Consider the following 14,176-nt stretch of genomic DNA (forward strand, 5'->3'; position numbering starts at 1 on the left):
GAAGTTGCTAGATGACGTCATGACGTTGCGTATGACGTCACAGTGCCACGCACGGCGCGCTGATCTACAGAAAACATGCCCACATGCCTTCGTCCACAGTACAAATGGACGGTGCTAGCTACTTTTTGGAGATCAGAGCTAATCTGCAGCCCTGCTTAACCGTGGGAAACGCTTCTGACGGCGGCGCAGAGTCAGAATTATGTGGGAAAACGATGAATTTGTCTCCGAAAATGCACGTTTTAAAAAGTCGCCAGATGCACCAAAAAGTCGCTAAAGGCGCTAGATTATTTTTTTGTCGCCAGTGCCCGGGATTCACTGCGGTCGGTGCGGCCAGCCTGCTAGTGCTCATTTAAATTTGTCATACCGGTATGCATATCCCAAGGAGCCGTTGTGGTAGCTTTTGTGATTCGCAGTCAAGTTAAGTGCAGGGTACAGTTGAGGTAAATCAAATATACCTGTGTAACAACAAGACTGATCTAATTCCAAAGTGTAGGCATAACATAAATGACAGTCCCAAAATATTTGGTGACCAATGACCATATCGAAGATTGTGTAATCTCGGTTTATGTTGACATTTGGTTCCTTTCATACCTTTGTCCCGTATCGCTTGCCGTAGCCTCATACAAGCAGATGCACATGTGTATGAGTATTCCAGTGGGTATCACAAAAGCTGCCACACCGTAGTGCATCCACTTTGGTGCATCATGTGTCACGTCTGTCTCTACCCGCCACTGAAAATGCATTGTGTGGTGTCGTGGGGAGGGAGACTGATTTGCCTCTCACAAGACAAGCGAAATAGTCGCTAGATTCTGCCAGATTGAGCCTGAAAAGTCGCTAAGTCGCTAGATGATTTTTTTTGTCGCCAGAGGTGGCCAAAAGTCGCTAAATCTAGCGACAAAGTCGCTAAATTGGCAACACTGATTATGGAATAATATGGTGCATGCTTGACCAATACCTACAAGGGACATTGGACACATTGAACATTGGACATGTTACTTAAGTTGTAAGTTGATTGCGGTGTGATCCGGCTAAACACTTAAGTTGTAAGTAAATTGTTACAGAACACTGCTTGATCAAGATCACGATCAAGGAAATATCTATAGTTGTGTTTCTTAACACCTTGAATACTGGTGGTGCTTATGGAATTATGTCATAGAATACCGGCGTTCCAATAACCTGGTTTTAACATTGTCAATCACTTAGCTCTGGAAAGGCCTAGGTGTGTTCAAAACAGCTCGAACTTGATTGGAGAATTCACATGGCTTTTTTTTAATCACATACTATTTCAACCATTGACTTGTATATACCCCGCCCCGCGATTCTGATTGGAGAGGCTGTGACATATCTGATTCAGTTCGGGCTTGTCTAAGATTTCTAGACCCTCGTGCGAGCTCACAAAGTCTAACGAACATGCACGAAGCACGAAGGGTCTGCATGTTCGTTAGACTTAGGGACAGGCAGCATTCCTATGACTTTATGAAGGTTTCATGGTAGGCTGTGTGGGCACACATGGTACGGTAGGATGTCTTGGCACACATGGTAGGCACATGGAGTTATCTTTATTATCAGCAGTAAAATGATCCGACGAAGAGAAACCAAATTTAATTTGTTGCTAATCTGCCAATTTATAGCACATCTAGGCTTCATAGCTTGCCGTCAGTCAAACACACTTTCTAACTCTGAGGTATTCAATATCGTTTTGATCAAATATCAAAACAAGCATGAACATATTGCCGTCAAATAAGGCGAAACATTGGGTGAACCATGCTAGGACGACAGACCTTGCAGCTGTGGACGGGCTCAGCTAATGGCAAACAATTCACAATTCTCAAACCATGCTCAAAGCCCATTTACCTTTGAAACAGTGATATTGATCATGATCACTTTGTAAAAAGAAAGCAACACATTTGGCCTAATTCACACCAGAATGGGGATGCGGCACGACGGAAACGATGGGCGTGGCGAAAATACATGGAAAAAGATCTGTCCTTTCACACCAACTGGCGGTAGTCGGGCAGTAGCAGCGCGAGAGCCGGCTCTGCTCTGCACTGCATTTGGAAAATAGAACTCCAGCGGATTTTGGACGGCAGCTACCACCGGTGTCTCATTCAAATGAATGGTTAAGTATTGAGCTAGCTTTGGCTGTGGGGGGATTTTGAACAGGATTGGCCGCGCACAACGACAATCTTGGTGTGAAAGGCAGAGTAGAACACACCGGGCGAAACTAAGCAGAAAGACCTCAGTCGTCTCACTGCCGTTCCGCCACGCTCTAGTCTGATTTACGTGAGTGACCTAATTGGGCAGAAAAATTGGCGATTGTCGCCGAAAATCGACAAGTTTGAAGGAAAGAACATGCACCATGTGACAAATCAAGATAATCAGACAACTGGCGATTGAGAGCAGGGCTGTACGTTAAGCTTTTTCACCAGGAGCACAGGTGCTCCTAAATGAAAAAATTTAGGAGCACGGATAAAAATGTAGGAGCACAGATACAAATTTAGGAGCACTCTAAAAATGTCGCGACACTTGTTATGGGGGGGGGGGTGTATGTAAAATACTGTGCTTATTGCACCATTGCTTGTTTCTTCATCTTCATGCACAATGGCCTAGGCTATATGTCACGTGTTGTTGTCACACTGGGGTATGGGGTCACCTGGAATTCCAATGGGCTCCCCTGAAATGTCTAGGTGTGAAATAAAAAAAAAATACTAATGGCCTATCACTAATTAACAATCCATAGCTATTGTAGTCTTATACTGTCAGAAATGTCCACTGTTTTTTTTTTTTTTTTTTATAGCCAGCAAGTTTGCTCAGTCATGGTTTTGGTTGTGAAAAAAATGGGGTACCCAAAAGTTCAGGATAAAATGGTCCCAGTGCAAAACGTGTTGGGAACCACTGCTAAATGCCATAAATCACAGTTCCCATTACTATTACTATTATTAGGCCTATTATTATTATTATTGTTATTATTATTATTATTAGGCTATAACTTCGTGATTAAAAGCATGTAAATCACAAGTTTACTGAACTAGATTGACTAAATCTTAAACATAGCCTACAACACGTTAATCCAACGGGCTTTATTATAGCCTAGTTTTTGTTTCCTCAAACGCATGGGTTGGAACGGTGTGAAATGAAACTGGGAGCAGCAAAATTATCTCACTGTGTTGGCTGCTCTTTTTAATAGCCTACAGCACCAGCAGCTAGGGCCTACTGGACCAACTAGACTTTAAATTTGCGCGCACTGCACACTACTTGTGAATGCTCCTCGGACTATATTTTGACTTGATTACTTTGATTGCGATTGCATTTTTTTGCGAAGTCATTGCGAAGACAGCGGTTTGGGAAACGCCATAACAGCTCAAACAACGACGTCTTTTAAACCACATGAGCTAGCAAACCGAGTGGCTATTTCACTATCGGATTCAAGAGGTTTCCTGTTGTTAGCAATGCAAACTCCCGCATTTGAACGTTTTAAATAGCAGTCCATTTCGAAAAGCTGTATAAGTGTTGGCGCAGAACATCCAACTGGGAGATGAGGCACCAGGGATCTGTGCGAAGCGATTCTGGGTTTTTTTCTGAGCTAGGGGAGCAGAGATGGCTCAATCTTAGCCAACACGGAATTCAAGTAACATTGACCGTCTGTTTTGAAGTGCGTTCCCAATGGAGTTTGATGCTGTCTATCAGACAGGCTGTGGAAAAAATGAGCAGCTCTCACAATCATGTACTCGAACTCAGGAGCAAAATGCGAATGAAAGGGTTGAAATGCATACTCGTACAGGTGCGCCCGTTTTATTTTTCTTTCTCGCACAGTCAAAATTTAAGGCTCAATATGCGACCAATTGGTCTTAATGTACAGACCTGGAGAGGCTGTTGAATGAACGCAGGCAACTAAAGAAACAATGTAGGAAGGCCAATGAACTAGAGAGGGTTGGACTCGAAACCCTGCAGAGCAATATCAAGCATGCTGAGGAGCTGAGGCCATGCTGAGGAGGGCAGAACATCTAAGGAGACAACGCAGGAAAAAGGAGAGAGCGAGAGTTTCCTTCTACAAGAACCCATTCACGTTCACCAAAAGCCTCTTTGTGCAAGTGAAATCTGGTACCTTGAAGGCTCCTTTGAAGGACAGAGAAGACTTCCTGAAGAACACCTACTCTGAGGCTGACACACCATCCAGCCATAGCATGGGTCTGTAACCATTCCAGCAGACATGCCACCACTTCACCCACTCACTCATGAGATGGACATAAGCACCCCAACATGGAATGAGGTTGTCAACATAGTAAAGCGGGCAAGGATGGCTTCAGCACTGGGGCCCAAAGGCTTCCCATACAGGTTGTATAAGAACATACTGGGCATCTTGAAGTATCTCTGGAGAAGATCTGGAGAAATATTCATCCCAAAGGAGAAGAACTCATCAATGACCATCAACTAGTTTAGACAGATAAGTCTTCTGAATGTTGAAGGGAAATTTTTCTTCAGCGTTGTGGTCCAAAGACTCTGCATAACTGCTGAAAAGTTAATTTGTTTGGTGGTTTCTCTGGATGTCTCGAACATGCAAGCATCATCTGGCACCAACTACAGTCCTCCAATAGGCCGTCCAGAACAGAGCCAGTGCCCGCACCAGTTACGTTCTGCGCTAAAGTGCTTATCTGCGAACCGCTCGTGTTCATACCGGGCTCTGAACCTTTTCCGCACTGACTGTGACTTGTGACTGTGCTACCCGGATGAACCTGCTGATGGCCACGCCTGTCTGTCTGTCGCGGAGAACAACCTAGTATTTTGCGATTCGCATTGCGAACCAACTTTCCGGTTCGCGGACGCTAAAATCTGTGGCGTGAACACGACGACCGGTTCGCGATTAGGTGCGGGAACGGTGCGGGACTCGGTTCTGAGTCGGCCTGAATGTGCTACTGAATGCGCTACAAGAGGGAAAAGAAGCATCTGCATGTGGTGTTCCTGGACTTAGCTAATGCCTTCGGCTCAGTGCCTCATAGGATCTTGGGGACAGCTTTTGCCTTCTTTCAAGTCCCAGACAACATCACAAACCTCGTACAGGCCTACTTCAGCGACATCCAGTTTTGTGTGACAATGCAGGACAGCACTACAGCCTGGCAGCAGCTGGAACTCGGTATAATGGCAGGATGCTCCTCTGGCATTCCCTCTGGCTATGGAGTTGATCATTAGTGCGTCAGCATGGGTCGTTGGAGGGGAGCATGTGGATGAAGGCCTACATCTGCCCCCAATCAGGGCATACATGGACGACATGACCACCATAACATCTACAAAATCATGCACAAGACGACTGTTGGAAAAGCTGCAAAGTAACATATCTTGGACAGGAATGAAGATCAAACCCTGCAAGTCAAGGGGCATCTCAGTCGTCAAAGGCAAAATCACCAATGACGCTTTCACCATCAATGATGGGCCAATCCCAACAATCCTACAGAAACCAATCAAAAGTCTTGGAGGCTGGTACAATGCCACCCTGAATGACACAGAGTAGAACAGGTCAGACAGGACACTATCAGCAAGGAGAGTAGAGACAGGAGGGCTTACTGGCGTTATAACAGCGTAATACGAAATGATGGCGAGGGTAATACAGAAATCTTATTCTTCTTCTACGGTCAGTATTGGAAGCATCAGGGAAGCATGCAATGCCACTTCCGAGAGGGTCGGAGTGTGGAACAGGTCATAGGACAGCGTGAATGTTTGTCAGCTGTCCTTAATTACCCCCAGCAATTACTGCTGACCAACAGCTGCAGTTAATTTGGTCACAAATTATCCATCATGGTGTCGCCCCCACTGACCATGCGCAAGGGAGTACGGAAATTGTATCCATCGCACCCACTGACCAATGACCATGCGCTAGGGAGTTCATTTTCCATCCACTTGTGTCCTCAGGCAACGCCCCTATACTACACCGTGGCCAATGCATTTCCCCCCGAGAGATTGTTCTTCTGTTGAGTTTCTTTGCCATCAGCAGCCTGAAACAAGTCAACAGCACTGGCCTCCCAGGGAAATTAAAGCTGTGGTGCTTCCAGTTTGGGTTGTTGCCCTGCCTCATGTGGCCTATCACCTTCTCTGAGGTCACCTCATCACACATCAGCCGACTGGAAAGACTGGTGAATGCTCAAGTAGGAGGTGGCTTAGACTGCCAAGATGCATGAGCAGTGTAGGCTGTATATTGATGGCCCACTCTCCTTGCCAATCTCAAGCTTGACGGAAGAGTTCAAGTGTGCAAAGTCACGACGAGAGATGATGACCCGGTCTGAGTCTCAGGACCCCTTGGTACGCAGGGCGCGTTGCATGGTGGTGGAGGAGATTCAAAGGCAAGAGGAAGCATCCAGATGTGCTAGAGCAATCAGTCAGCCGCAGCAAGGTCGGTGGATGAGATGGAATGGAATTGCCAAGAAGAAAATCTCCTGGAGTGAGCTTTGGAACATGGAGTCCAACAGGCTAGGCTTCATCATAAAAGCCACTTACGACATTCTGCCTACGCCAGCGAATTTACACCTATGGCTTGGTGAGGCCATTGCTGTCTGGCCTCAGCCATGGAAGAGAAGAGAGCTGCCACAAATGCTGCACCACCTAACACACACCCATACATCCAAACTGCAACAGCCTTCATCTGGGAGGGGGAAAGACCACCATCCAGAGCCCCACCCACAGTTTCAAGCCTCATTGGTACTGCCAGAGCTCGGTTTGTGGTCCCCCTCCTGACGACGTGTTTACATCATCAAGCTCACAGTGCCCTGGGAGGAAGCCATTGATGAGGCCTTTGAAAGGAAGAGGTTACGGTACTCTGACCTTGCAGCCCAGGCAGAAGAGCAGGGATGGACAGTGCTGGTGTGTCCAGTGGAGGTGGGCTGCAGGGGGCTTGTCGCTAACGCCACCATAAATCACACCGCCAGCATTGAAACAGCTAAAACGCTGCCAACTCCCACCTAGAAAGCACAGGTCAGGGGCATTGAACACGGCAAGCAATTTAACCTGAAGCGTTTGACCAGGGATCTCACCGAAGATCGTATTTAGAAAAAGTTGAACATTCCATTGGCTGACGCCTGCTGGCACCGAGCTCATTACATATTTTTATACAAGTTCAACTTCTATTTAAACGCTTTTGACGCCCTCGGCTCTAGAAACGCTTTTGCAGCTTTTAACACTTCTGCCACTTGCTCTCCCATAAAAAGTCCATTACTTCCGCCACTTTCCACACGTTCAATGCCGGCGGTGTGATCGCACGGTAAGACTCCTGAAAGAGGTGGGTGTCAGAGGGCAGGCTCAGAGGAGGATCATCAAAGAGCTTGCTACCACAGCGGAGAGAAGTAGTCACTGGCTGTGGCTTCGAAGGAAGGAAATGGCATGGGGGGCAAAGTGACCATTCAGTTCCTATGCAGCACACACCCACATCAGCCTGTGGTGGGCCTGCCACAGAGGAGGGTGTCTTGTGTTAAATGGCCGAAACGCCTAAAGATGCCGGGGTACACAACTGACAATGTGTCACATAGTGTAACATCATTGAGTGGTCCAAGTAAGGTCTCAACTGGAACTGAACTACTTTGGATTGAAACAGTGAGTCCTTTTATGTAAGTCTAATAGTTGTTAACAGGTCTCTAATCATTGTGTTCAAGTGAAATTTCTTTAATGTTGTCCTATGAAAATATATACTTACACATCTGCAAAAATGTGAGGGGTGTACTCACTTCTGTGATATACTGTATGCATTTGACCGGTGTTTGACTTTCTGTGTATTCCAAGAACCTGGCCAAGTAGTAAACCAGGTTAGATTAACCTTGAGTTAGTGTGAAACCATCCAATAGGAGAGCCTGGAGTCCTTTTTTTCCCTAACTAAATGACACCTGCGGACATATACCTGTAGTAGCAATAGCACTTCCTGTAGGTTAGGATAGCCAGGTTTATCACTTGTTCTTGGAGTAGTACCCTGACCTAGTTGTGGAAATCATAAACAAACTGAATTGAACATACTGTGCGGTTCACAGACAGGTGAAGGCTGCAGGGTATATGCAGTGCAACAGCTTTGTGCCTGCCTCCTGTCTGCAGTCAGCAATCAAGGATTCAAGGATATTTATTTGTCATGTACATAGAGACCAGTGCTTAATTTGTCAAGTGGGCAGGCATGAAAACGGGTCAGGGGTGAAAAAGGTGAGAAAGGTGCGGCGTGGCGTGGCGTGGCTTAGCGTGGCGTGATTGTCATGCTGTCATGTCTGATGAGGGGGGCAGATAGATAGATAGATAGATAGATAGATAGATAGATAGATAGATAGATAGATAGATAGATAGATAAAATGGGTTTTGGTTCTCAGCCTTTAAAAAAAATAAATTCCCCCTTGACCTCATCAAAACCCTGCCAATGCCCCCCTTAAAAATAAAATAGACTAATGCCCCCCAATGGCAACTAAGCACCCCCTCCTCTCAACACTATCCAATGTCCCCTCAACGCCAGGTTGTGATCTCGTTTGAACAGTTAATCATCATATTTCAGACAACTTGTATTACAACAAAATCTGTCACAGTTTGGATAAACTACTGAAATTTTAGTCCAATCACGTAGTATATCTGTTTCCCTATGAAAACTAGACTGCCTGTGCAGTCGCCTTCGACTGCTTAAGGTATATCCCCGAAACGCGACGCTTCCAGTCCCCCATCATTCCTACCACTCCCGTCCACCATTTCGTAAACCTATATGATACATACAGACGTGACATGACGTGCATAGGCTTAAAACCAAACGACTATTGTGAAAATGAAGCAAAAAATGGGGCAAATGGTAGATTCACTGAAATGGTGAACCATTAAAATAAGGTGTTACCGGGCAAATCAATCCACCCAGTCAGAAGTTATGGGCCAAATGAAAATTCCGCCATTTTGAAAGTGTTGTCTTCCAAACTCGAATCAGTAGTTATGGGCCAAACAATAATTCGGCCATCTTGAATTCAGCCATCTATTTAACACGAAAGACCTTACGCGGCGGCGGACGCGGCGCACGCAAAACCATTACATCCCCGGATCTACACGATTCACAGAAATGACCCATTTTGATTTCTAAACGGCGAATTTCGCTGAAAGGTGAGGGATTTTCATGCCTGAGTGGGAGGTCCTGGAGCGCAGAGGATGGGTGGCTCCCCCCCGAGGGGGGGGTCTATGATGTTTTTCTATGAGGTTCCATCCAAGGTTCCGGAGCTCTCGTCTGAGGTTCCGGAGCTAGCTCCCCCTCAAATTAAGCACTGAAAATAAAAGGTGTGTGTGTGTGTGTGTGTGTGTGTGTGTGTGTGTGTGTGTGCGTGTGTTCAATCAAATTAGATCTTTCTCAGTCTCTCAGTTCTAGCTCTGTGACAGCACAGTCGCCTTCCAGATCTCAATTTTTTGAATAGTCCATATCCTGGGCATGATTGGTCTTTGAAAATGTTATGGGCCCTAGATAACACTGTCCTTGTATAGATGTCTTTCACGGCTGGCAGAGGTTGACGAATACAGCGCTAATATCCACTGCATTGTGGGTCATTCCATGTCAATTCAACAGGAGCCTGCACACTTAGGTCTAAAAAAAATCTGAAAAAATTACCAAATGTACCCATGGTACTTAAGAGAAACACTGTACATTTATTTGAGTGTAAGATGTATACTTTCCATGTTACACCCAGTTTCACTGGCGGAGCGGGGTGCCCATTTTGTTCACACTCCATTTTTTGTCAAAGTTCACAAGCCCATAGCTAAATTACTAAACCATGTAGGAGGCTCACATTATGCATGCTGGTACATAGATAGGAATAGTTTGTTGCAAAACTGTCTATTTTGGTCTGGATGATCCTCCACCGTCATAGCATTCCCTGTGAACTTTGACAAAAAAAAAGTGTGTGAACAAAATGGGCATCCCCCTCCACCAGTGAAACTGGGTGTAACATGGAAAGTATACCGTGCATCTTACACTCAAATAAATGTACGATGTTTCTCTTAAGTACCATGGGTACATTTGGTAATTTGCTCTAAGCAATTACCAATCAATCAATTTCTTGAGCATGCAAACCTGCCCCAGAGTGAGGTCAACTTACTACAGGTTCGCACTTCTTTTAACCGACAAGGAAGTGCTACAATTCAGGTAAGACATACCGTTTTAAAACACTAAGTAAAAACACTCATTAATGTTCTAAAGCCAAATAGTTACACAAACGTAGCTGTTGTCATAGGACAGCAAAATTAATTAAATAAAGCATGTTGAAGAAAGTGTACATAGTGTTTGTCTATGCGTATGTGTAGAATGTAAGGGGTTAGCAAATAAGACATGTCAACCCATGAACTAAAATTCAAGACACAAACATAAAATTTCAGAGGTGTAATCTTACAACAAATGGTTGCGGAGTCCTTGAGCAAACAGGAGCATAGCAGTGAAAGGTTTGAACGGTGAGATGTGCTGTCATTTCAGACGCGGTGACAGTGAGCACTTGGTTCACATTGTAACAAGTGTATCAGTTTTGTAGGGTGAGAGAATTTTTTTTTATGCATGCATGTTCAGGTTGTCAAATCAGGAATTTTTGATTAATCAGGAAAAAAATTACATGAATGATTAGTTAACCTTTTAAAGCATGGCCAATACATAAAAAGCACAGTGGTGGCACTTAAGTAGCATATCCATCTGTACTTTACTCAATTACTTTTATTTGGTGAGACTTTATAGTTTAACTACACAACATTTAAAAGCGACAGTTATTACATGTGTGTGTGTGTGTGTTGGGGGGGGGTGGGATCTAAAAAGCTCTTTATCTTGGCTGGTTGACAGTAGGGAAAGTTCATTTTCTCTGGCCATTAAATTTTTGGGAGCATCAAACAGTGTTGCGGACCTTCATTTTCCTTTCAGTTATCTTATGTTTGGTCCAGCACCTATGCTACTGATGTGCGCGCTGTTACGACCACCTGGCTCAAGGTAGCCAAAACATAAAAGGAGGACGGAATCAGGTGTGCAATATTATCGGTCATGTTTTTTTTTTTTAAATACAAATTTCCAGCGCACCAATTTTACAACGGACCAACGCACATTTCAACAACGGATCAATGGACTAAATTTCAATGGACCGACGCACATAATTCAACAACGGACCAAAAACGCACTTAATATCAACTGATCAACGCACATAGTATTACAAATAGACAAATATCACAAATAATAACTGGTAGCAGCAGTCTGGGTCTTAAGGCCCTCGAAGGGCAAGCAACCCAGTAACAAAGTCCAAGCTCTGCACTCGCTGCTCTCTCCCAGAGAATCTTCTTCTTCTTTTTGAGTTTTTAATGGCGGTTGGCAGCTTAGCGAAAAAGCAGCATTACCGCCACTTGCTGGGCTGGGGTGTGGATGCAAGAGAGCCTACTCTCCCAGAGAATGCAGTAAGCTTGGCTTTTAAAGGGTCAGGTGCAGTTGGGCATCATCTTCAATCAGCCATCTCCTTCATGAGCTACACCTGGAATCAGCAGACCCACAGCCAAGCAGTTAGGTGAAAGCAGGGGGTGTTCACTCGCGGAACTAGCTACTAGCCACAACTGGCTAACCCTAATCCTACCTAAGTGCAAAATGAATGGGTGTCAATGGAGTTTTCTACCATTATAATTTTTGTGATTTTTTATAATTTTTTGTCCTGAAATATTAATATTAAGTTCGAAGCTAGAAATAATAAGACCACATTTGAGTAGCGTTTCGATTATTTTGCGCCACTAGATTATTATATACTGGGTCACAAAGCTCAATTTTTATGGGGCCAAACCCATAAACATTAGCGGGATGCTAGCGAGTAGGCCTACAGGTTGAAATCTTCTAACCTGCTGTAAAACTACACACCTGAACGATTTGTCAATACAGCCTATTGTTAAACAACAGTCATAGTGCTACCAGGAAAGTTTTGTTGATGATATTTGTGACTGGAAATCGCAGTAGCAGTGTATTTACCATATGGGTTCCCCTTTCCATTCCATACATTTTCCCACATGAAGGACTTACCGACGCTCGCCAACTAGTGGACACTCCATAGTTACTGCAGTATGCATGCAAAGCTAACTGGCTACAATGGGAACCAATCAGACGGAACATTCTCCCTGTTAGAGATTCTCTGATGAAAGCCAATCAGCCACACCTGTAAACATGATTAGCAACAACCAAGAGAAGAAGTAGTAAACCACAGGGTACCCCCAAGGACGTAACAGCGCATTTTTTGACTTTTTGAAAGTTCATTTTCTCCACAGAGACAGGACCAGAAGCCCAAGGATGAAGAGGACGAAGATGAACTCACACCCTACAGTAGGTGTCACCAACTTTAGATGGCACCCTAGATAGCACCTACTCCAACTTTAGATTGGCACCCTATAAAAACCCTACTTAGCAAGCTATTGGCCCCATGGCTGACATTTGATGGGATGTTGCCATGGTTTCCATTTGGACCCTAATCTTATCTGTGGGCAGGAGTGAAAGTAAGGTGAGGAGAATAGAAGGGAAAGGTGCACTGAGCATAGCAATGCCTATGTGACCTCTTTCTGACTGTTTTTTTTACGTTGTGACCTGATAAACTCAAAGGTAAAAATCATAAAGCGGCAGATCCATCACAAACACACACACACACACACACACGCACAGCAGGGTTTAATGGAAGGTGAAGGCTGGGGCATGACTCTGCACAGCACAGTGACTGTCACAGACACGCACACGCATGACAGACTGGCATCATGTAAAGGCATATTTATTTCATGCCAGTGCATTCCGCGTTTAGCAAGTTAAGACATGGTCCTCAACACAGCGAGAAAGCACTTTTGTCACGTGACCTGGTACATACAGTTTTCCCACCGTGTAGGCAAATTTCTGTTGCCGCTGTGATTTTCTGTTGGCAAACACGAAAATGCTCTGCGGTGCCCTGACCAAAACTATGCCTAACCCAAACCTGTCAGTAAAGCAACTTTTCTGCTGCTTTACCTTTGCCAAGAACAGCAAAACAAGCAAGGGAAATGGTGAAATTGTGGCAACTGCGCCTGACCAAAACCATTCCTCAACCTAAACGGGTCAACGTCCAAAGGCATAGTGCACAAACGCAATAGACAGTTCAAATCGGCGTGTTATCTTACTTACTTTTATGATACCATGTTGCACAGGAACACACACACCCACACAGGTACACCCACACTCACACCCACACCCACAAAACAAAGTTTCTACAAAGTTCAGGTCAACGAGGGACATTCACTGTAGAGGGCTGAAATCACCATGTTGTTTTTCTGGAACAGGGGGTTCCACGCCAGCTACTGAGATGCTCTTTCATTTAGCATCAACAGAACAGATAACTGCACAGGCCTACCGGGACAAGGCCCAGGGGCCCAAGAGTCAAGGAGACCCTGAAGCCCAAGTCTTCATTATTAGTCTATATTCATGTTCTCAAATTGTGTTAAAATTGCCCTTTTATCTAATGTATATTTTCACACTTTCGTGGGAGAGAAACCCCCAAACTCCCAACAAAGAAGGCTCTCTAACTAAACACCCAAAACTTTTGGAACCTCATGATTCCAGGGGGGGCGCTTTCTTGTTGTCACAGGGGCCCATGGACTCATAATCCGTCCCTGCCTCCAGCCTCACTAGGAAAGCCCCCAACCATCCCTTGAAGCTGTTTCAACACAAACAGCACTTTAGTTAGAGGATATTTTGAGATGAGAAAACAAACATCCCCAACCAAGAACACAAAGACATTGCTCTCAATGTCAAAAATAGTTCGCTTACTGGATTTTCCCTGTGATGATGTGGATAATATCTTTTATGTATTATACTTTTTGCTATTATATTTATCTCCATTTCTTGGCTAATGCTGTGGTGTTGTATAAGGTCTTGACCTTGGAGATCATGTGTGCATCATTATCACATGGCCACAAAAATTACAGAAAAACAAACTCAAGCAAAAACATTACTTCACTGATGCATTACGTCATTGACACATGTCAGAAAAGGGGTCTGTAGTCACTTCTTGGTTAAAATGTCAGTCTTTGTTTATTCCAGTAAAAAGCTGTGACAACGCATGAAACGGCCAGTGACTCTAAAATCTTGGGCCGGGGTCAACTGGCGGGACCAAGGTATTCCAAGTGGGCCTTGAAGTCATTTCCTAAAAAAATAAATAAAAAGGATATTGTGAGTGTGTTC

At 44.6% G+C, this 14,176-nt stretch overlaps 1 protein-coding gene across 1 annotated transcript in view; it reads left to right on the forward strand.

Moving 5' to 3' along the window:
- Positions 1 to 12,191: 12,191 nt before the first annotated feature.
- The window catches only part of bco2b (beta-carotene oxygenase 2b), an 11,341-nt gene continuing 9,356 nt past the window's right edge, over positions 12,192 to 14,176 (forward strand). Inside the window, exon 1 of the mRNA XM_063207423.1 lies at positions 12,192 to 12,301. Coding sequence (XP_063063493.1) covers positions 12,269 to 12,301 — 33 coding nt within the window. The 5' untranslated portion in view covers positions 12,192 to 12,268. The remainder of the gene's footprint in view (positions 12,302 to 14,176) is intronic.

Source organism: Engraulis encrasicolus, chromosome 9 (assembly GCF_034702125.1).
Source record: "Engraulis encrasicolus isolate BLACKSEA-1 chromosome 9, IST_EnEncr_1.0, whole genome shotgun sequence".
NCBI classification, from domain to species: domain Eukaryota; kingdom Metazoa; phylum Chordata; class Actinopteri; order Clupeiformes; family Engraulidae; genus Engraulis; species Engraulis encrasicolus.